General features: G+C 45.7%; 1 protein-coding gene across 1 annotated transcript in view; it reads right to left on the minus strand.

The window, feature by feature from the left end:
• ATL3 (atlastin GTPase 3) overlaps positions 1 to 25,014 on the minus strand; it is a 1,114,372-nt gene that overhangs the window by 465,834 nt on the left and 623,524 nt on the right. The window contains exon 8 of the mRNA XM_044075127.1: positions 20,963 to 21,017. Within this exon, the coding sequence (XP_043931062.1) occupies positions 20,963 to 21,017 (55 nt within the window). The remainder of the gene's footprint in view (positions 1 to 20,962; positions 21,018 to 25,014) is intronic.

Genomic DNA, 25,014 nt, shown 5'->3' on the forward strand with positions numbered 1-25,014 from the left:
TTGGCAAATGAATAGTCTGGTTTAAAGCCACACTAGAAACCACTTTAGGCATAAAGGAAGGATTAGTAATGATACCCTATCCTTATGAAAAATCAAAAGGCTCAACCGCCATAAGGGCCTGTAACTCAGAAACCCTTCTTGCAGAAGTAATGGCCAACAAAAAAGCAGTCTTCCATGACAAGTATTTCAGTTCAGCAGTAGCTGCAGGCTCAAAAGGTTGTAGAGTAAGTTTCTCCAACACAAAATTGAGATCCCAAGCAGGAGTAGGAGCTCTACGGGGTCTTATATTCTTTGCCCCTCTAAGAAATTGCTTGAACAAAGGATGTGAAAACAATGGTGGGTCACAATCATAGTGAGCTGAAATTGCTGCAGCATGAATCTTAATGGAAGAGAAAGACAAACCTTTGTCCAATAACTCAGTAAGATATTGAACAGCCACACTCAAATTAGGCTCTGAAATCTCCAAATTCTTTGCTGCAGTCCAAAATAAAAATCTCTTCCATTTTTCTGCGACTCATGCATTCCTTGTACTAGGTCGCCTGGCTTCCATAATCACATTTAAAACTTGTTGAGGAAGTTGAGACCTGCTGTCTTTCAAAACATTATATGCCAGGCTGTTAGATGAAGAGAGTGAAGCTTGACATTGAGCAGACGACCGTCCTTCTGAGACAACAGATGTGGAATCAAGGGTAAAGGCCATGGAGGCTTCTTTACCAGACTCCTCAGTAATGGGTACCAGTGCTGCCGAGGCCAATCTGGAGCTATTAAAATCATCCTTGGCTTGTCTTGTCTGACCTTTAGAAGCACCTTTGGAAGAAGAGGCAGAGGTGGAAACGCATACACATGAAGATTTTTCCAACTGAAAGAAAGAGCATCCACTTTCCAAGCTGTGTGATGAAACCTCTTTGTGCAAAACTTTGGCAGCTGGTGGTTTAGTGGAGAAGAACAGATCTATGTCTGGAGTTCCCCAGGACACTGTCAACTTTTGAAATACATGAAGATCCAGTTTCCACGGGATCCATGATTTGTCTGCTTAACACATCTGCTAAGGAGTTCTGTGCTCCCGCAGAAACCTTGCCTGAAGAGTTAGTTGCAAGCTGAGCGCAGTCTCCCATAAAATCATTGCTTGCCTGCACAATGGGTAAGAATGTGTTCCCCTTGTTTGTTGATGTACCACATGACAGTTGTGTTGTCTGTTAGAATCAACACCTGCCCTGGAAGAAGTAACTCCTTGAAAGCCATTAATGCAAACTGGACTGCTAACATCTCCTTCATGTTGATATGTAGATGCTGTAGTCTGGCAGGCCACTTGTCTTGTATCCACTTTCCATTTAGATGAGCTCCCCAAGCAATGTCTGAGGCATCTGTCGTTAGAATTTGACTCGCCTGGCCGGGTCACAGAGAGTCCCTTGTTTAGGTGACATTCCTGAGCCCACCACAAAAATTCCTTTTGAATGCAAGGTATTATTTGAATGACAGTGTCCAAATCCTGGCAGTGCTGTGTCCATACATTTTGAGATACCATTGTAGCTTCCTCATATGCAGTTTGGCATTGGGAAGCACCAGAATACAAGATGCCATGAACCCTAAGGCTTGAAGGACTGTCCTTGCAGTCAGCCCGGACTGAAGAGATAGTTGATGGAAATAACTGGAAAGATTCTTTTGTTTGTCCGGGGTTAAAAGGCCATCTGCTGCTGTATTCAGTCTCACACCCAGAAAGCACATGTCTTGAGAGGGTACTAGACTGGACTTTATTTCGCTCACAGAATACCCTAGGCATCTTAGCACTGCTATGACATATTCCAAATGCTGTAGAAGGTCTTCCTTTTCTTGAGCCAGAATCAGGCAATCGTCCAAGTAAGGATAGATTTGAATTCCTTTTAGCCTGAAGTAAGCTATCACTGGAGCCAGAACCTTTGTGAATACTCTGGGCAGTAGATAAGCCAAAGGGCAATGCAGAGAACTGATAATGAGAATTTCCAGCTCGAAAACGCAGATACTTTCTGCAACTTAGTCTTATAGGCACATGAAGGTAAGCTTCCTTGAGATCTAAAGTTACCATCCAGTGATCTTTGCCCAGCAGAGGTAAAAGCTGTTGTAACGTCAACATTTTGAACTTGGGAATGTCCAGATAAGTGTTGAGGATAGATAAATCCAAAATTGGTCTCCACGTGTTCCCCTTCTTCGGTACTAGGAACAGGCGAGAATAAAATCCTAGGCCCCTTTCTGGCACAGGAACCGCTGAATGGCCCCTATTTGGAGTAACTGAGAAATTTGCTTGTGAGCCTCTTGTCTTTGTAGAGGAGGAATGTCTGGCATGCCTTTGAAAGGAGGCAAGGTATGGAAATAAAACCTGTAACCGTGGTGAATGATATCCAGAACCCATCTGTCTTGGGTAATTAAATCCCAATTTTCTTTGAAAAGAGACAGTCTTCCTCCCAACGGTGCTGCCAGGCGAGAATGAACTGGCAGCTGAAAAGGCAGGTCATTGGGTCTGCTTACGAAAGGACTGACCCCTGCCCTCACCAGAAGTCTGAGCAGGGGAACTCCCTGTTCTAGGCCTAAAAGAACCCTGAGCTCTGCCCCTACCACGCCTAGACCTACCCCTAGACTGGGAATCATAAGCAGAATAAGTCCATCCCTTAGCAGGCCAATTTCTACTAAACTTGGAGGCTGCACCTGCAAAAAATCTTTAACAGTTTGCATAGACTTAGCCTTGTCCTCCATTTTCTTCAAAACTGCTTCTACAGGCGAACCAAACAACACATCAGACTGCAAGGGAGCATCCAAAATCCGTGTCTTAACATGCTCAGCTAAATTCTGATCTCTCAACCAGGCGCGAAGAACAGAACCAGTGGCAGCCACCCTGAGGAGGCCTGCACAGCATCAAAACCACATTGCAAGGAATGTTTACCCACCTGTTCAGACACATGAACTAAATCCTGCAACTCTTTACACTCAATACCTTCCGCCAGAGCATCCACCTTAGATTTCAACTGTGAAAGAAGATAATTCTGATATTTTAACATGTGAAACTGACAATTCAACGCCTCATGGCTAAAGTTGAAGAAGCATACACTTTCTTTCCCCATCTATCCAAAGCCCTTGCCTCTTTATCAGGAGGGACAGGATTTTTAACAACTGAGGCCTTCACACCTTTAGGCCCCTGAGAAACAGTTTCGGGTCTGCCCTAGGACTCTTAAAAGATACTTATGAGCTTCAGGCACCCTATAATACCTATCCGTTTAACTGGGGCAGGAGGCAAAGAATCAGGATTCAGGGAAGCCTCTGCAAAAACATCTTCCACCACATTCAAAACAGGAGGTATAGCTAAAGGCCTATGCTGGGGTAAAAACAAGAATTCTCTAAGCCTTTTCCTGGAATCAGAGAAATCTTGACCTTCCCATTTAAAATGCTCCCTCATGGAATGCAGAGTCTCTGAAAAAGAAAAATCCTCAGGAGGGGAAGCTGAAGGAGTAGAATCATCCACATCCGAATCAGAATAAGGAGGGTACTCCTGCAAGTCTTCAGCCGAAGACTCAGAAGCCTCCGAGCAATGCTCAAAACTCTCAAACTCAGGTTCCACCCTAGGCCTCTTATCAGGAGGGGGCATAGAACCCCGTATCATAGTAATCAAATCCTCTGCCATTTTAAGCATATGTTTCTTAGGCAAAGACCCTGAAGCACTAGGAGAAACCCCCACTGAAGCAAAACTCGCCTGCCCCTCAAAGCAGCCTTGGAAACAGAAGGAGGCTCTGACCACCTTAGGCAGAGAGGGAAGAACAGCCACCTGAGAAGCCCCTCAGCCTGGCCTACTTCCTGAGAGGAGACATCCTGTAACAGTAAAGACTCTCCTGAGACTCCAAAGAAACACCTGGCAAAACCTCCGCTCCACTGAGTTTCTAAAGAACCGACGCCTGGGACTGTCGGTTCTTCCACTCTAGGCTTTGCTGGTTTGTCCTTGCGGAACATCCGCATTTTATAATTACAACGCTTCCCAAACACTAACCTGGCACAGTCTAACCTTCTCTTAATAGTGCGTTTGTTAAATCTAGCACAAGAGCTGCATCCAACAACGCCGTGCTCAGGCCCTAAACAAGGTATACACAAAGTATGGTAATCCCTATGAGGTATCTGTTTCCCACAAGAAATACAGTTATTCACTTTTTCTGACATCCGTTAAATACTGAGGCAAGAAAAACAAAATATTCCCAACGGGTACTTAGCCAACTTTGATTCGGTCTGAAACTCTGGCTTCAGAAACTTTCAGAACGCCAACCTGCACAAATTGCTTCTGCATCGGACCATGCGCAAAAAGACTGAGGATATGACGCCGGTCATGCGATTAGTACCCTGACGTACTGACGTCAGTCTAATGCGCCCTGACCGACGTCAGCCATATACTTTGGTATTCGGGCCGACTGGACAGCGGACTACCCAATAGTTAGGACTGCAGCAATGTGGAATGAAGAACATCCACAGAATAGCGATTTCTTTCCTAGGGAAAGAAATCGCTGTTCCAACCCCCACCCCCAAAAAAAAACATTAAACACTTCCAAACACATACACACATACCCTAACCCTAATTATAACCCCTCAAAAACCAGTAAACAACTAAATACACATGTGCACATAACCCAACCATACATCTAACAAAAAAAAAAAAAACAGTAAACATTTTAAAACATATGCACTTACCTTAACCCGCACCCTAACCCTACGGTTAGTAACACTCCAGAACAGGCACAGCAACAAAGCGGTCAAGCGACTTGTTTCCCAGGGAAAGAATTCGCTAAACAGCTGCTTCGCTGTTTTGCCTGTTCGTCCTACATGTGTCGACAAAAACGCATTCGACAAAATGCGTTTTCGTCGTTCTAATAGGAACCCCAATTACCCCTTACTAGCCACACCTGTCGCGGGGATTCCCTATAACACTTTTGTCTTGTAAAATATATTTACAGTATCTACACATTCCACATTTAGTACCATGTTCTTGTGTATTAGATACCATAACTTGATGTTCTAAAAATATTTGATATTGTGACCCGTTTTAAACACAAATGAGGCTCTTTCTCCCAAAATATTGATAAACTCAGCGTTCGTTTTAAAGATAACCCAATTCCTAGTAATAATTTCTTTCAATTTCCTGCTCATGTCTCCATAATGGATTATCATTAAATATGTAAAGGATCCTCCTAGAGGTTTAGCTCTGGGGGTACTGATTACCTCTTGGCTACCTAAAAGAGGCTTATATCTAGTGCCCCATCCTTCTAACACTTCCTCCCCACTAGTATATAACACAGGGGTAACCTCTTTGTTGGAACATCAAAAACAGTAATAAGTTCCAATTTAAAAGAAAGAATATTCAAAGACATTCTTGCTGCACATATGAATCGCCCTTTGATGAAGTTTCTTTTATTATGTCCAGGATGACTACTACTAAAATCCAAATAACCATTTGAAAAGATTGGTTTCCTAAACAACTTGTAGCCAAATCTTTGGTGTGTCACATCCTTAAAAATAGTAGCATTGAGGTAATTTACATTGTCGTTTGAGTGTGCGCACATAAATATAAAAAGAGGACTGATGGTGTTAATGCAACTCCTGAACTCCATCCTATCTTGTCCTTGCTCTTTCCAAAGAACAGAAATGTCATCCAAAAACGTAAATAAAATGTGCAATGGTTTTGAACTCTAGAATTAAATATGTATGTTTTCTCCCAGGAGTACATGACTAGGCTGGCATATATGGGGGGTGAAGCTTGTGCCCTCTGCCATACCTTTCACCTGTCTGAAAATCTCAGCAAAAACCACAGTTATTAAACAAAATGACTTCCATTACTTCTAACACAAAGATAACTAAAGTGGAATTAAGAGTTGTTAATTCCCATTTGGCCTCTTGAAACAATTCCAAGCCTCCTTTATATGGGATCGAGGAAAAAAGATTAATCAAATCTTTGGTTGTAAAACAATCTCTCGGTGTAGTGTTCTTGTTTTACCTCAACTAAAAATCCAAAGAATCTTTCAACAAATATTCTACAAGTCTTATACTATCCTGTACCAACCTATCCATAAACACCCCTAAGGAATAAGTTGGACTCCAGTGGGCTGCTACTATCAATATAGGAGGGGGGGTTGTGAACATTTTTATGAACTTTATGTATGATCACTAAGGAAACGTATTTCTGAGCACATATATGCTATTGAGAAAGGAAATCAAAATAAAAAGAAGTTATGTCTTACCATAAACGTTCCATCTGTATTGTTGATCCTTGTTCAGTCATTACGTGTGGGTATCTGTTCCGACCTCGGAACTGAGCTAGCCATCTCCCAAGCTCGCGTCAGCTACAAACTCTTGAGCTAAAACTCTTACCCAGAATTCTCCTCTCCTTGTTACCGCAGATTGAGTTTGCAAGTTAAAAGAAGGTACAGGCTACCTCTGGTTATATGACCTAACAGAACCGGATGGTGAGATCCACTAGAAGCCACAAGAGGGGGAAGGAGAGGGTTGTAATGACTGAACGAGGATCAACAATACAGATGGAACGTTATGGTAAGACATAACGTCTTTATCTGATATTGTTAATCCTCGTTCATTCCTTACATGTGGGACAGAGTCCCCAGCTACCTTTATTCCTGGGAGGCTCTCATGGAAGGACATTCCTGAGCACCATAGAACCAAAAGATGCTCTTCCCCTGGAGGCCAAATCCAAATTATAATGGCTGATGAAGGTATGAGGAGTAGCCCAAGTTGTAGCTGCACAAATGTCATGTAAAGAGGCTTTGGCATGAAAGGCAGCAGAAGTTGCCACCGACCTTGTAGGATGAGCCTTTATGGTAGTAGGTAATGGAATATCACATTGTCTATAAATGAAGGTCACGAAGTCTTTTAACCATTTAGCCGATGTGACCTTAGCAACAGCACATCCTAATCTAGGTCCAGAATAGGCCAAAAATAACTGGTCTGAATTACAAGAATCCTTAGTCCTGTTCAAGTAGAAGCAAATTTGTCTGTGAATATCTAGGGTATGTAAGCAATACTCAACTCTGTTTGAATGATTGGAGAAGAAAACGGTCAATTCAATGGTTTGATTAATGGTCATTTCAGAGATCACTTTTGGCAGAAAGGAAGGATTAGATCTCAATGACACTCTGTCTCTATGAAAAATCAAATATGGTCTCTTGATGCATAAGGCTTGAAGCTCAGAGCTTATGCATAAGGCTTGAAGCTCAGAGATATGTCTGGCAGAAGTAATGGCGACCAAAAACAAGGTTTTCCATGACAAATATTTGAGGTCGCAAGAAGAAGCTGGTTCGAAAGGAGGCATTGTCAAAGCTTGTAGGACTAATGACAGGTCCCATGGTTGGGTAGGTTCTCTAAAAGGGGGGTCTTAGATGATTCACACCTTTTATGAAGGTCTTGCATAACTTGTGTGACATAAGAGAAGAGTCTTGGACACCATCATGAAAATTAGACATTGCAGCCAAATGAACTCTAATGGTAGAGGCAGACAGACCGGAGTGAAATAGGGTAGACAGATATTCCAGTACTATCGACACTGGTGCCAAAAAGGATCTACTTGTTTTTCTTTCAGCCAAAAAGAAAATCTTTTCCACTTGCTGAGATATGTAATTCCGGTGGAAGACTTATGAGATGCAATAAGAATGTCACGTACTGGCAAAGAAAGGTCATTCTGCCTGGCAATCAAAGGAACTGGAGGAGCCAAGCTGTGAGCTTCAGGCTATTCAGGTTGGGGTGAATCAGATTCTGCAGATGGGAGATCAACCCCAGGGCTGGAGGGAGAATCCATGGTTGATCTAGCAGGTGAGGCCAAAGGAAGGGAAACCAAATCTGACGAGGCCAATATGGTGCTATGAGGATTACTTTGATCTTCAACCGGCGGGCTTTCTTCAGAAACTGGGGAATGAGGGGGAGAGGTGGAAATGCATAAAGCAGACCCGAGGGCCAATCGTGGACTAGAGTGTCCCTGGGTGACTGTCCTGGCGGGGGAATCAGGGCGGAATAGTTGCTGCATTTGTAGTTGGTCGGGGACGCAAAGAGGACGCAGCAAGGAAGACCCCAGTGGTTGAAGATCTCCGCCGCTATGAAGGGATTCAGGGACCACTCGTGGGGTTGTAGAATACACCTGCTGAGTCTGTCTGCTATCACGTTGTAACTCCCGGGAATGTGCATTGTTAAAAGAAAGCGGTTGGTAGCCATCACCCATTGCCATATCCTCATGGCCTCTCGACAGAGTGGGTAAGATTTGGTTCCACCTTGTTTGTTGATGTACCAGACCACCGCCATGTTGTCTGATTGTACCGCAATAGTCCCAGACAGCAGCAGAGGATGGAATGCTTGCAACGCCAGAAGCACTGCCCTCAGCTCTAGAACAGACCTCCATTTCGGACCAAGTACCTTGGACCGTCTGTCCCTGAAATAGCCCCCCCCCCCATCAGGGAGGCCTCCGTGGTTACTGTAGCCTTGGGTTGTTGGGGGGAGAAGGGGCGAGACCACTGTGACTGATTGTGCGCCATCCACCAATTTAGATCTTGTTTGCACCTGTGAGTTACCCGAATCTTGGCTGAAAGAGGGTACTGAAAGGGATACCATTGTGTGAGCAGTAGCCATTGTAGAAGCCTCATGTAAAACCTGGCCAGGGGGACAATCGTAATGGAGGCTGCCATGGAACCCAACAACTGGAGAACAGAATGAGCTGTGGATTTCTCCCTTGAAAGGATTGGAATCAGTTGCTGCTTTATTCTTAGAATTCTGTTCTCTGGAATGGATGCTCTGCAATTCTTTGTATTCAAGATGACCCCTATGAATTCTGTGGACTGAGATGGGGTGAGATTGGATTTTTGTCAGTTTATGGTTATGCCTAGCCTTTCTGCAATGAGAAGAGAGTATGCCAGGGCTTCTTTCCAATAGATGTCTGGTGGGGGCGGAGATGAGCCAGTCGTCTAGGTATGGAAACACCTGGAATCCTTGTAGTTGCAAGTGAACTGTAACGACTGCCATGCACTTTGTGAACACTCTGGGGGCTGTAGAGAGTCTGAAGGGCAGTACTCTGAACTGGTAATGACTGGCTCCTGCACGGAAGCAAAGGAATCTTCTTGATGGTCTGCCCACTTTTATGTGCTAGTATGCATCTTGAAGATCTACTCGAGCACATCCAATTGTCTTTTTCCAAACGCGGAAGGACAGACTGTATCATGACCATCCGGAAGTTCTGCACTTTTGCAAACTTGCTCAATACAATGAGATCCAAAATTGTTCTCCAGTCCCTGGTTTTCTTTGGCACCAAAAATAGTCTTGAGTAGAATCCGGATCCTATCTGCTCTGGAGGGACTATATGGATGACTCTCTTTCTTAGCAGCTTTGAAATCTCCAACGCTGCTTCTTCCCTTTGACTGGGTGGAACATCAGGTAAGCTTGTCAAGGGAGTGGGACAAAGATCGAAGGAGATATGATAACCTCTGGTTATTATCCTTTATACCCAAGAATCGGTGGTAATGGTTAGCCAGGCAGAAGGGTACAAAGAGAAACAACCCCCAAACACTTCCAGAGGAAAGCAGTTGGGCCGCTCTTCAGGAGCGCTGGTAGGATCGGCCAGGGAAAGAATCCCTAGAACCCTGGTTACATGGACCCCTCTGCCCCAAAAGGGGCACCTTCCCTGAGAGTTTCCCCCTCTGCCTATAGGGGAGAACTCGACCTGTGTGTCACGGAAAGAACCCTGAGACTTTTTATGCCATATCTTCCCACTCTTCTGGTTTCTGGAGAAAGCCTGTTGAGGGGAAGAATAACGGACACCCACAGCAGAAAGGGTCTTACCGACTTGTTCACATCTGGCCAGTGTGCTTTTAACCTTGGGTCAGAACAATGACAAGGCTTCGATGGGAGTGTTGAGAAAGGAAGCCTTGAAGGGTTCCGCGAAATTACAGAAACGCATCCAGGCATGTCGTCTCAAAACAATGCCTGAACCCGCCGCTCTAGCTGCTCCTTCTGATGCGTGAGATATCAGGCGCATGGAGGAGTTAGATATCGATTCGATGGTAGCTAGCTGAGAGGTCACTTTGTCACGGACCTCATCAGACACAGCTCCAGCCAAAGTCTAACAGCTCAGAAATTAAGTCTCTTTGAAGACTGGTAAAATGGGCCATATAGTTCAGGGACCTGACTGCAAAGGTTGCTGATGCAAAAATACGCTTCCCTATTCTGTCTGTTGGGCAGATGGACAGTCTGGCTTTCTTCTTCCGCCAGGTCCTTTTTAGTTGTGGCCGCCACCACCAAAGCATCTACAGGAAGACCTTTGGACCAATGGGGATCACTAGCTGGAGGGGACAAAATTTTATCTGGCCTCCGGGGAATGGTCTCAACGGTGCCAGAAGCCTTCCACGCACGCTGCACGACGAGCAGGACAAGTTTGTCGGCAGGTGGAGTAACCCAGGAGGAAGGGGACCAGGCACAAAAGGCCTGTAGGAACACAGACTCTTCAGAGGTTGTGTTGGAGGGCTGCCCGTCACCTCTCTGTTTAAGGATTTCAAGGATATCACCAAAAGATACCTCAGAGGGTGATCGAGGGGACCCTTCCCCATCATCAAAGTCTCTATCTTCAGTAAGGGACTCCTCTGTGGAGTCCATGTGCTTCCTCTTGCACAAGCTCTTTTGATGATCTTCCTCAGAGGGAGAAGCTGGGGAAGACAGCTCAAAAGGGGTCTCCTGTGGGAGTATGTCCTGAGGCCCTTGCACCCGGTGTCTGCTAGGAGCGATTCGTGTACATCGTGGTCCAGAGGTGGGTGAGGAGAGTGATAGCACAGGATCGCCAACCGACGCCAGAGCCTTCTCAATAAGCTGGAAGGCCGGTCCACCTGAAGAGGGATGGGGACCCCGGGCAGGGGTCACCCCTCGCCGAAGTAGCTCAGCCTGCCGACTCGGAGTCCCTGGATGGCTGTGAAACCCCAACGTATGTATGCCACAGCTGACATCCTGGGCCGTGACAAGACTCTCCTGCCATAAAGGCAACTGTGGCTCCTTAGTGAGGTCCATAAAAGGAACCGTAGTGGGGGAAGACTGCGCTATATATCAAGGGGCTTCAAAGGCAATGAAGGAGGAGAATAAGTAAGGGTCTTTGATAAAGGGTGATCACCTCCCGAGGAAGGATAGTCCCTGGGGGGGCAGAATATCTCTGGCCAAAAGCACTTGATCCACAAGACGTAACACATTGTGTTCAGAGAGGCTTCTAGCGGATTTCATGGACATGGCTAAGGGGGAGTCAGGTCTATCCAAGGACGGCGCAAACTTGGTGCCCACCACGGAGGTGGTCTGTACTGAGAACAACGGAGCTGTAATGGACTGAGCTACTGGTGTCTGCACTGAGGAAATCATCTGTGCCGAAGGCGTGGTCTGCACTGGCGATGAGGTCAGTACCGAAGCAGTTGTCAGCGCCAAGGTCTGAGCCGAAAACATCTGTGACAAAAGCTGAATGGTTGGTACTGAGAGGGTAGTCAGTACCGGGTAAGTTGTCAGAGTCAAAAAGGAAATGGGCGTCGAAACATCCACTGATGTCATAACAGTCTGCATCGACTGGACAGTCGGTGCCGGTAAGGGAGTCTGAACCGAGGAGCTCCTCGGTACAGATGTGGTATGGGGCACACTAGTCGGTGCCAAGGTCGCAGATGGCGCCGACGGCCTCGGTGTCGAGGGTCTAGGCACCGAAAGCACTGGAGCCAAAGAAGTCAAATCCGAACTGGAAAGCTTAGCTTTCTTGGGTCTCGGTTCATGAGGGTCCCCAGCTGGGGACGTAGGAAGACACTTGGCCTTTTTATGTTCATCACTCTTTTTCTTATGGGATCTTGGAGGGGTTGAAGCCTTTGACCCAGAAATAGCCTCTGAAAAAGGAGATTTAAGTAGCCCCTTCAATATTAATTTATTTTTTCTCTCAATTAATGTCCTGTTAGAGAAATTCTTACAAATCTCACAAGGCTGGTCAACTGTTAAATGAGGCACACCCAAGCAATAGACACACAGGGAATGTGCATCTGAAGTAGGCAATTTATGGCAACAATCTAGACATCTTTTAAACCCTGGGCTATCTTTTTTATCTGAATGTTAGTTAAGGAAAGAAAGAAAAAACAGAAAAATACCAGCAATGGTACAAGAAATACCTGAAGGTAAGAAGGAAAAGGGGTTTACCAATGATGGTAAAAAAGGATTACCTCGTGGTAAAAAGAGAGGAAAGGAGTTGAAAAGGATTCGAAAAAGGGTAGTCGCTAAATGCGATAAGGTAAGAGATTACTATCTAAAAACTTGTGAAAAAAAAGATGCCTTAGAACTTAGTATGAAGAAAAATACTGTACTTCGCTCAAGAGAAGTAGCTTGACACGACCGAATGGCGATGCGGCAAACGGAATCTGGGGTAAAAGGGAGTGGGGAATTCTGGGTAAGAGTTTTAGCTCGAGAGTTTGTAGCTGACACGAGCTTGGATGATGTCCGGCTCGGTTCCGAGGTTGGAACCGATACCCACACATAAGGAATGAACAAGGATTAGCAATATCAGATCACACTTTACAAATGTACTGTTACTTGTTCTTGACTTTGCGTTTTTTTTTTATTTAGGATTTTAGAGGTATTGAAAAGAGGTTAGAGGGTTTTTTTAGGAAAATATGATTGAGACAAGTGAGCGTAGGTGGCAACTTAGATTTATTGCCACAAAGCTTCCTGGTATTAATGAACATACTGTACCTCTATAGCCCCTGTTTTAAAGAAGAGAGGTTTGGATTTACAAGAATTGCTCAACTAAGCCTTAGATTAGCTTAATATTTTACACTTCAGTTTTAAATTGTATTCAGATATATTTTTATAAAAATATTGTATTTTGGGTTTGATTGTAATTGATTAGTAAATGTATGTCAGGGTTTTATGGGCGGAATTCGTATGATTTTAATATCACATGATTATTTGAAATAGTTTATTAATGTACTGAATTGGTGTTTTAACAGTTCTAAAGAATTTCTGTGTTATCAGAACGAAAGTGATTTACCAGTTTTATTGTATTTTGGATATTAAAGTGGCAACAGGTTGGGCAGGAACAAAGGGGGCACCCGTGATCAACTGGTTGGAAGCTATCCACCAAAGAAGGTCCTTCTTGCATGATTCCATCAGCAGGATAGGATGACTCAGCGGGAGATATTGGAAGGACCACTGGGAAGACAGAAGCCACTGGAGAATTCTCATGTGTAACCTGGCTAATGGAACTAATAGAATGGTGGAAGCCATAGTCCCAAGGAGCTGAAGAACCCACTTTGCTTTGATCTTCTGCAACGGGAGAAAATGTTGAATTTGAGCGATTAAGTTTTGTGCCCTTTCGGCTGGGAGACGAGCTGTCATGTTCACTGTGTCTACCTCTGCGCCTATAAAAATCACAGATTGAGAGGGCAATAATGCATATTTTTCCCAATTTATGGAGATCCCTAACGGAGCACAAAGTTGAATAGTGGCGTCCCTGTTTTGGAGGAGTAGATGCCTGGTGGGGTCAGTCAGGAGCCAGTCGTCCAAATACGGAAACACCTGGAATCCCCAACGTCTCAGGTGAGCGGTCACTACTGCCATGCATTTGGTGAACACCCTGGGGGTTGTGGTGAGACCAAAGGGCAGAGCACGAAACTGATAGTGACTGGCTCCCAGTCAGAAGCGTAAATGGCTCCTGGACGCCTTGTCCATTTTTATATGGTAGTAGGCATCTTGGAGATCTAGAGAGCACATCCAATAGTCTTTCCCTAACAACGGGAGTATAGACTGCAGTGTTACCTTCCGAAACTTGTCCTTCTTTACGGATTTGTTTAATCTGCTGAGGTCCAATATTGGCCTCCAATCTCCGGTTCGTTTTGGTACTAAAAAGAACCTGGAGTAAGTTCCGGATCCTATCTGGTCTGCTGGGACGGACTGGATGACTCTTTTTAGGAGCAACTTGTTGATCTCCACAGTTGCCTGACCCCTGTGATTGGGTGGTACATCTGGGATCTTCTTGGGAACAAATGGTGGAAGGGAAAAGTGTATGATATAGCCTCTGGTAACAACTCTTTGTACCCACTTGTCGAGTGATATTTAGCCAGGCTTCTGGATACAAAGAAATGCGACCCCCGACTGGCCCCAGAGAAACGCAGTCAGGCCCCACATCAGGAGCACTGATAAGGCCGTCCCCGAAAGAAATCACGGCCTTGCTGGTATTGCAGACCACCCCTGCCTCTAGGGCGACGTCGCCCATTTCCTCCTCCTCCTCTGCCTCTGAAGGAGGGTTCACCCTGTGTGCCCAGAAAGACCCTCTGGGACTTCTTGAACCAGATTTTACCGCCCCTTTGACCTTTGGGGTACGGTCGAGAGGGAACAGTAAAACATACTCCCACAGCAGAAAGCGTCTTCCTTCTTGCTCACACTGAGTGTGTGTCTCCTTCACCTTAGAACCAAACAATGAGGAACCATCAAATGGGGCGCTGGTGAAAGTAGACTTGAACGGTTTCACAAAATTACACAAGCGCATCCAGGAGTGACGCCTCTGGGCAACTCCTGAACTCGCTGCTCTACTCGCTCCATCAGCCGCATAGGAGATAAGCCACACGGAGGAGTTAACTATAGAATTTAAGGTGGACAACTGAGCAGAAATCTTGTCAGGGACTCCCTCAGTACACGCACCTTGTATAGAATCTCCTAACTCCTTGAGGAGATCCCTCTGCAATCTCATGAAGTGAGTGAGATAGTTCAACGATTAAAGGGTAAATGCTGCTGAACTAAAGATACAAGTCTCAAATCTGTCCATCTGTCGAGAATCCTTGTTTGGCAGATGAACAGAGGAAGAAGTTTCCACCAGCTCCTTCTTTGTGGCCGCCGCCACCACCATGGCATCTACGGGAACGCCCTTAGACAAAAACTCTACCAGGAGGGGCAGTCAGAAACTTATTAGGTCTCCTGGGGACTGGCTCAACGGCATCAGAAGTATCCCACACCTTTCGACTAACTAGATCCATCAGTTCGTCAAAAGGTGGACACCCCCAAGATGGAGAAGGTTGAGACCCGAAAGCCTTCAGGTACACAGACTCCTCATCAGAAGGGTTGACAGTGGGCCAGCTGCACCTCTGCTTAAGGATCTCCAGGATGTCCACGAAGGAGACATCATCAGAAAACAACTTGGGGGACCCTTCCGACTCCTCGAGGTCAGTGTCCGATGTCAAAGATTCATCCTGGGAGTCAACATGCTTCCTCTTACATATCCTCTTCCGGGGAGGTCTTGGAAGAGTGGGGGCCACCAGCTGATGGCTCCTAAGGCTGAGGGTCTCTGCTGTCTCTGGAGAGAGTAGGGGCTGAGACCGAAGTGGGTGCTCTCGGGGGGAGAGTGCTGGTACCATTGGTAGGAGCTGCAGAATGAGACAGCACGCTCCTCATCATCTCAAACGCTGACCTCTCCCAGCTCCGAAGACCTCCCCCCGCTCTGAAGAGACAAAGGCTGACGGAGCCAGAGCAGTCAGCTCCGAGGTGGATGCAGGGTCCGAGCTCACCATGGCCGACACGCCGAGAGGAAGGCTCAGAACCGAAGAAGATCAATTCCAACCCTCCCCGTCGGCGCCAACAGGAGAGCTTCGGACCCTGGACACGACAGAGCATGTTAGAGCCAAACCCGGCTCCAAAGTAGCGACAAAGGGAGCTGGAATCAATAGTTCCTCTGGTGGCACAAAGCACTCCGGCTCCAAAGAGGAGGAATAACAGACAAGGCCAAACTGGTTCGGGTGGCTACGGAGCCAGCTGAGTCGGAGCCAACAATAATTTTGGTAAAGCAGACTACTTCAAGAGTCTCAACACTACCCTCTCCATATCTTCTTCCGAAAGGCTCCTGGAAGACATAGTAGGGGATCTTGAACTAGGGGGCACTGGAGACTTCAGTAACACAGAAACCGGTAGGGAATCCACAGACCGGCTCTGAGTAGCAGATTCTACTGCTGATTCAATCGGTTTAGAGGTCGGCTCCGAAACACTTGGAACCGACTGACACCACAATGGTACTCTCCTTCTGTGGAGTCGAGGAGGCAGATTTTGACTATTTAGGAGGCGGCTCCGAGACACCAGACGGTGCCGGAGAAGGCCTTTTTGAAGACTTAGATTTGCCAGACTTGGAGGAAGCCGAAGAACTGGAAAGAACTTCCTCAAAGGATGGTTTTAGTAGACCCTTGAGCATAAGCTTCTTTCTCTCCTGTAACACCCTAGGAGAGAAAGCATGGCAGAACAAGCACGATTCCTGCAAGTAGATGGCCCCTAAACAGTAGACACAGCTACTGTGGCCATCCGTTAAATACATCTTTTGGGAGCATTTCATGCACTTTTTAAAACCCGGAGGTTTGTGCTCCTTACTCTCTTTAGACATTCCACACACACGCAACACCCAGGAAAGGAAGAAGAAGGGGAAAGGACTAGGTCCTCTAACTAAAACGGCCTAGCCCAATAGAACAGAAAGCTAGGTCTACTAATGTAAACAGACCAGAAAAGGAAAAACTTGTGCACACAGAAACTGTATGACTATTTATTAAAATTTAAGAATAATAGCTAGCGTACTAGGGAAGGAAACTCCAACCCTAAGTAATTAACAAGCGGATCCCTGCCAAAACTACAATCTCTGAGGAAACTAAGCCGACTGCCAAATGGAGACCAAATAACAGTCAGAAATAACAGGAGCCCCTGTTAACTAACACTCTACCTGATGTAGAAAAAACAAGGCACAACGGCACCTACAAGGAACTCTAAACTGGCACACAGGATACCAGACTAACAACAAGTTTAAACTAAGACTGCATCAAAAGGGCAAACAACGCAACTGCCTAGAATAACAGCAACCCTAACAACACAATATTACTCTAATACTATATTTAAATTGAAAAGAATTTGACACTTAGCCAGAGCCAAGAAAAGCAAGACCGAACTCATCGACGCGGTAAATGAGATCTGGGGTTTGTACTGGTGCACTATGGGATAACTGCTTAGCCACGAGCCAACCAGATGTCTTTGAGCTTGTAAATCGGCCAAGTTGGAGCAGAGGATTGGATCTGAACCCATATGTAAAAATGAAGGTGAGATTGGACTACACAACATTTAACTTTTAGCATCGAAGACAGAAAAAAACAGTGGCATTTGGCATAAGAGCAGCAATTTCTTTGTACACATTGGATGATGAGATCATTTTAGTGCTTTGTTCAAGTCTCTTGGATCAAGACATATTCTAATATCATCTGTGCTTTTCTTATAAGCTACCACCATGGAGGATACCCATTCAGTTGGTTCTTCTACTGGACAAATTACTCCTAGATGTACCCATTCTGTCAAGCTCAGCATTGACTGCCTTGCAAGGCTACCGGAACATTCCTTGCTGGTCTGATAACTGGGCTTACTTCAGGGTCTAACTTCATGGACTGCACAACTGGGAGTCTGCCTAACTTGTCTTCTTTTGATCAGCATAGTCAGAAAAATCAGACTGTGCGAAATTCTTACATGTGCTTATGTGGTGGACTTCTGCATTAAATGAAAGCAGCCCCATTTTCAAACTGTCTTTGAGGCCTAACAATGAAATGGGAGACCCCAGAGGCGGATCTCTTTGCCTCCCCCTACAATCATCAGCTCAGCAAATTCTGCACCAGGACACCTCACGGCAGGGCCTGGAATGCGGATGCCCTATCCTTCCAGTGAATAAACCTCTCAATCTATGCATTTCCCCCTCTGCCCCTTCTCTCAAGAATATTGCTCAAGATAAGACAGGACAGACCAAGGACAATCCTGATTGCTCTGGACTGGCCACACCAGCACTGGTACCCACTACTGCGCAGCCTGTCATCTGTGTCACCCTGGCACCTACCCCAGAGCCCGACCCTGCTCACTCAGCAGGGGGACATATCTTGCATCCGCAACTGCAAACCCTGAATATTGCAGCCTGGCTTATTCCTCAAATTCTCCCCCAGTTACCAGCCTAAGCAAACAGGTGCTGGACGTCATTCTTGAAGCCAGAATACCCAGTACAAGGAAATCCTATGCTGATAAGTGGAAAAGGTATTGCTTCTGGATTCAATCTAAAAGAGAGGACACAACTCTGCCCTCCCTACCTCTAATCCTGGATTACTCAGCAGATCTACTCCACAGAGGCCTAGCCTTCTCCTCCATTAAGATCCATGCCTCTGCCATCTCGGCTCATTACAAATCTGAGACACTCCTCTTCTCTCACCCTCTCATCAAGCAGTTCCTGAGAGGGACAAACAACTTAAGGCCACCAAGGAGAGCACCCACCCTTGTTTGGGACCTTAACTTTATACTGGAAAAGCTCACACTACCCCCTTTTGAGCCTGCAGCGTCAGCAGAGTTAAAATTCCTCTCTTGGAAAACAGCACTGCTTCTGGCTATCACTTCAGCTAGAAGAGTGTCTGAGCTACAAGCACTTATAGCCGTTGAACCCTTCATTATGTTTCATGCTGACAGGGTCTCCCTCAGGACTAATCCTTCCTTTATGCCTAAAGTGGTGTCCAGTTTGGCTCTCAACCAATCTATCTATTTGCCAACCTTCTTCCCTAATCTTCAAAATAAAGGGAAAGGATCCTGCACTCCTTGGATGTGTACAGACAGCTCAGATTCTACCTGGATAGGACTAAGCCCTTCAGGAAATCTGGCCAGTTATTACTCAGTTTTGCACCAGGGGCAGAGGGCAAGGCCATTTCAAAACAGACAATTTCCAAATGGATAGCATGCTGTATCCATTTCTGCCACAAGCTACCATGGGAAACCAACACCTCAGGGGGTTAGAACACATTCCACTAGGGCAACTTCTACCTCTACAGCATTCCTCAGGGGAGTCCCTACCAGGGACATTCTGGAGGTTGCTACCTGGTGTTCTGTACACACATTCACCAAGCATTACCACCTGCTTATATTTTCCAAATCCAGGACGGGTTTTGCAACTGCAGTCCTGCAGGGCATACTAGCCAGCCCAAACTCTTCTTGATTGCCTCCACCCTTTCTTCAGCTTTGGGAATCAACCCAAGTTTGATGACTGCAACAGTGAAACATGAAGAAAGTACAGTTTTGTACCTACCATAAATGTAGATGTTAGAGTGCTAATACAGCTGCAGTAATCACATACGGGTTCTCTGCCGTCAGGCGGGTCCTCGGTCGGCCGAATTCCAAAGTCTTGGTCCGGCGTCGGTTGCTGTCGCCTTCCTGACGTCAGTGCGACAGGGGTTTATAAGTAACAGCTGACGCCATGTTCTCCAGTCTTTCTTGCCCCAGATGTCAGGTGCCCCCAAAAGGAAGGCAATAGATAAATTTTTTATATATATATATATATATATATATATATATATATATATATATATATATATATATATATGATATATAGAAGCAATGCAATGTTATCAAAAAAGAGTAGTTGCAAGCAAATACACCATATGAGGATAACCCAAAAAAAGTTGTATGAGGAGGTGTTAGCCACTAGTCCTATACCTAGAGGGGAAGGAGGGAGGGAAACCTGTACTGCAGCTGTATTAGCACTCGAACATCTACATTTATGGTAGGTACAAAACTGTACTATGTTCATCGTGCATACAGCTGCAATAATCACATATGGGTAGAATCCCAAAGCCACGCACAGGGTGGTAGGCACTAGGAAGAACTGGGGTGAGCCAGAATGCCCTGCAACACAGCAGTAGCAAAGCCTGCTCTAGTTTTGGAATATAAAGGCAGGTGGTAGTGTCTTGTGAAGGTATGTACAGAACTCCAAGTGGCTGCCTCCAAGATATCTTTGGTAGGAACTCCTCTGAGGAAGGCTGTAGAGGTAGCTGTGGCCCTGGTGGAGTGTGATCTGATGCCTACAGGGACAGATTTCCCATGATTGGAGTAACAAAATCGTATGCAGTGGCCTATCCATTTAGAGATTGTCTGTTTGGTAACAGACCTCCCTTGAGCTCCTACAGCATAAGACACAAAAAGTTGTTGTGATTTCCTTAAAGGCTTTGTTCTGTCCAAATAGTAACGTAGCTGTCTAAGGAATGTAGCAGCCTTTCACCTTTGTTTTAAGGATTAGGGTAAAAGGTAGGTAAGTGTATGGCTTGATTTACAGCTACCCTGGATACCACTTTAGGCATAAATGACGGGTTGTGTCGAAAGGAAACCCTGTCCTGATGGAAGATAAGAAAGGGCTGCACAGCCATGAGGGCTTGTAGTTCCGAAACCCTACGAGCTGAGGTAATGGCCAGAAGGAAAGCTGTTTTCCAGGACAAATATTGCAAATCTGTTGAGGCAGCTGGTTCAAAGGGAGGCAATGTTAATTTTTCTAGAATGTAATTAAGATCCCAGGCTGGCACTGGTCGTTTCCTTGGTGGTCTTATATTCTTAGCCCCTCTGAGGAATTGGGTGAGAGAATAACGGTGGATCCGTGTTGAATTCTGCAGAAATGGCTGAGGCATGGATTTTTATGGAGGAAAATGAAAGTCCACTGTTCAGCAGCTCAGCAAGATACTGTAATACCTGAGGCAAATTCAGTTTTCTAGGGTCCTGGCCTTTTTTCTCATTCCAAGAGCAAAACCATTTCCATTTTGCGGAGTAAGTCTTCCTAGTAGATGGCCTTCTGGCCTCCAGAATGACATCCAGAACCTCTTTGGAGAGTAGGGTCTGCTGTGGTGTTAAGGAATTTTCCATGCAGCAAGATTGAGTGTTTTCAGCTGACTGTGAAGAGTTTTGTAGCTGTGCTGAGTTAGAAGAAGAGGCATTAGAGGTAGAGGCCAGGGAGGAGTATGTGTTAGGCTCCTTAGGAGTGGGTACCAGTGCTGTCTTGGCCAGTCTGGAGCAATCAGTATCATCTTTGGTCTGTCTGTTTTTGCTTTCAAGAGCACCTTGGGTAGAAGAGGCAGAGGTGGGAAAGTGTACACTGTCCATGCTGTCCAACTGAATGAAAGGGCGTCCACCCTCCAGGCCTTTGGATGAAAAGTCCTTGAACAAAACTTTTCCAGTTGATGGTTCCTGTGGGAGGCGAAGAGATCTATGTCTGGCCTTCCCCATGCTTGGATTATCTTTGTAAACACCTGTGGATGCAGCTTCCATTCGTGTGGATCTGTCATATTTCTGCTTAGATTGTCTGCCAGCGTGTTTTCCAAACCTGGCAAGTACTGTGCTTGAAGTTCGATTTGCCATTCCAGAGCAAAGTTCCAAAGTGTCATGGCTAGTCTGCACAGGGGTATGAATGTGTTCCTCCTTGTTTGTTTATGTACCACATTACTGTGGTGTTGTCTGTTTTTATCTATAATTGCCCTGGATGCAGGAGGTCCTTGAATGCTGTAATTGCATTTATTACTGCTAGCATTTCTTTTTGATTGATGTGAAGGTGCTTTTCCTTTTGGGGCCATTTGCCCTGAATGCACCTGCCTGTCATGTGTGCCCCCCAGGCGTAATCTGAGGCGTCTGTTGTGATGACTTGATTTGCTTGAGGCTTGCAGAATGGGAGACCTGTGTTTGTTTGACATGCTTGGGCCCACCATTGAAATTCCTTTTGCAAACATGGAATTATTGGTATTATTGTTTCCAAATTATGGCTGTGTTGAGACCATAGGCTTTTTAGGTACCATTGAAGCTTTCTCATATGCAACTTTGCACATGGGATTAAAAGAATGCAAGATGCCATGAAGCCCAGAGCCTGCAGGATTTTCCTTGCAGTAAGCCTGGTACAATTTTCTAGAGTTTTGAAGTACTGAGTTAGTTGCCCTTGTTTTTCTGGCGTGAGATAGGCCATCTGGGTGTTTGTGTCCAAGTTGGCACCCAGGAAAGTTATTTTCTGAGATGGTATTAGCCTGGATTTCTCTTTGTTGATTGTGTATCCCAGAGAATTCAGTAACCGTGTTGCATAAGCCAGATGTTCCAGAAGAGTGTGCTTGCTGTCCGCTTGCATCAGGCAGTCATCCAAATAAGGGTAAATTTGTATCCCTTGAAGTCTGCAGTAGGCAATTACTGATGCCAGGCATTTCGTGAATACTCTGGGCGCAGTAGATAAGCCAAAGGGCAATGCAGAGAATTGATAGTGGATTGAACCTGCAAGAAATCTGAGGTATCTTCTGCAGCTTTGTCTGATTGGAACATGCAGGTATGCCTCCTTGAGGTCCAATGTTACCAGCCAAAACTCCTTGCCCAGCATGGGAAGAAGCTGCTGTAATGTGAGCATCTTGAATTTTGATGCAGTAGAAATGTATTTAGGATGGATAAGTCCAAAATGGGTCTCCAGTCGGTTCCTTTTCTTGGTACCAGGAAAAGTCTGGAATAAAAACCTTGGCCTTGTTCGTGAGTCGGAACCTCTTGAATGGCTTTCATGTCCATGAGTTTTGTAATTTGTATTTGTGCCTCTGCCCTTTGATTGTGTGGCAGGTTTGGCATGCCTCTCATTTTTGGAAGAGTATGAAAATGAAATCTGTAGCCTCTGTTTATTATGTCCAGGATCCATTTGTCTGTTGTGATAATATGCCAATTTCCTGAAAATAGTGCCAGCTTTCCTCCCAAGGGAGCTGCCAGCTGAGATTTGCTTGGCATGAAAAAGGGGGAAGTCATTGGGTTTGCTTTCTGTATTGTTGTGCACTGTCTTCGCCACCTCTTGGTGCTTGAGTTGGCCATTGCCTGCCTCTATATGATCCTTGAGATTGTCCTCTGCCCCTTGAGCGCCTGTATCTGCCTCTTTGGGGTTTGTCTGTGGCTGGAAAGGACCAGTTTTTTGTAGGCCAGTTTCTACTAAAACGAGGTGGCTGTACCTGTAGAAAAGCCTTGACAGTTTGCATAGATTTAGCTTTTTCTTCCATTTTCCGTAGTATCTCCTCAGCATTAGTACCAAATAGCACATCCTTTTGTAAAGGAGCATCTAGTAGTTTAGCTTTAACATGATCAGGCAAGCTTTGTTCTCTAAGCCAGGCATGCGGCGAATGACTGCTCCTGTAGCAGCGGCTCTACTAGAGGCCTCTAAGGCATCATAACCACATTGTAAGGTGTGTTTACCCACTTGTTCTGCACTATGTATCATATCCTGCAATTCCTTCAAATCTGGTTGTTCAGGTTGAGATATCTTGTTCCTTAATTGAGATAACAGAAACTGCTGATATTTAAGCATATGGAACTGACAATTTAAGGCCCTCATGGCTAGGGTGGTCGAGGTGTATACCTTTTTCCCCCACCTTTCTAAGGATCTAGATTCCCTTTCGGAAGGTAGTGGGTTCTTGGCAGTAGAGGCCTTCATTCCCTTGGGGCCTTGAGAAATGGTCTCAGGGTCAGCATTATGGCTTTTGAAAAGAAATTGGTGAGAGTTAGGGACTCTAATACCTATCGGGTTTGACTGGTGCAGGAGGCAGGGAATCCGGATTGAGACAAGCCTCCGAGTAAACATCATCAAGTATGTCCAGGACAGGAGGAATAGCCAGAGGTCTGTGTTGAGGTAACAAAAGAAATTCCCTAAGCCTTTTCTTGGAATCAGAAAAGTCTTGGCCTTCCCAATGGAAGTGCTCCCTCAAGGTGTGCAAGGTTTCCCCAAAAGAAAAATCCTCTGGGGGAGATACAGAAGGAATGGACTGTTCTGCATCAGAATCTTCATAAGGGGAGTACGAGTGTTCCTCCACATCAGAATGTTCTGAGAAAATGGAGCCCTGTTCAGAAGAGGGAGAGTATTCCTCCACTCTGGGCCTCTTGTCTGGAGGGGGTTGGGAACCCCTGATATAGGAAATTAAATCCTCGGCCATTTTAAGCATCTGCTTTTTAGGCATGGGGCCTGGGGATGGGCCCTGTGCAACAGGCCTCTTGGGATGCATGGCTGATTTGGACTTAGTGAAGGCCTTAATGGAAAAGGAAGAAGAGGGTCTAAATACACCCTGGGTGGAAGTGGACCTGTCCACATTAGGAGGCTCAGTACTCACAGTGGTTTCGGTGGTTGTAGTCTGAGTTAGGGCCGAGGTACCAGCGGTCTCGGGTACAGAAGTTACCGCCAATGAAGTGTCGTCAGTAGTCAGGGAATGCATAGGCGTCTCGCTGAGAACTGGACCACGTGCAGCCGGTTTTGGCGTGGTGTCGGTGGAGACCGCGGACCTCGCGTGTCAGTCCTTGTCCTTTAGTTTTTTGGACAAAACGGTAGTCGGAGTATCCGACGACATTTTATAATCAAAGGCTTTACCAAAATAATGTTGGGCGAACTCCGCCCGACGCTTAATAGTGCGTTTATTGAAAGTAGCACAAAAGCGACAGCCCGAGACGTCGTAGTCTGGGCCTAAACAAGGTATGCAGAGGGAATGGAAATCCTTATGCAGTATTTGCTTCCCACAAGAAATACAATTGTTAACTTTGTCTGACATCGGTCTGAGGCAAGAAAAGTTTCCCCAATGGGGAACTTAGCTTTAAAGAAGACTTCGGTTTCCAATTTTTCGTAAATTCAGGTGCTGGCTGACCGGCACTTGCGAACTGCTTCTGCTTCGGGCACCGCGCGGCAAAAAAGACTGGAGAACATGGCGTCGGCTGTTACTTATATACCCCTGTCGCACTGATGTCAGGGAAGAAGGAGACAACAACCGACGCCGGACCAAGACTTTAGAATTCGGCCGACCGAGGACCCGCCTGACGGCAGAGAACCCATATGTGATTACTGCAGCTGTATGCACGATGAACATCACAGTACAGTTGTATACACTTACCATAAATGTAGATGTTCGAGTGTATTCACTGTTGCAGTCCTGGTTTCCCTCCCTCCAGCCCCCTTCTCTCTCTCTCTCTCTCCTTTATGTGCATATTACTCATCCCTTGCAGGATTATTGTTAATGGTATTTACTTTTTACTGGTGGTGATTTTCCCACCATAGCTTAGCTCCCTATTGGGGGGTTTCTGACATTTGGGGCAAGAAAAACTGATGTAATGGTGTCGGCTGCCTGTTTTTATACCCCTGACGACCTGACGTCAGTCCTGGGGTGACAGCAACAGACGCAGAAA

This window comes from Protopterus annectens, chromosome 6.part0, assembly GCF_019279795.1.
Source record: "Protopterus annectens isolate FY-2018-M chromosome 6.part0, PAN1.0, whole genome shotgun sequence".
Lineage (NCBI taxonomy): Eukaryota > Metazoa > Chordata > Ceratodontiformes > Protopteridae > Protopterus > Protopterus annectens.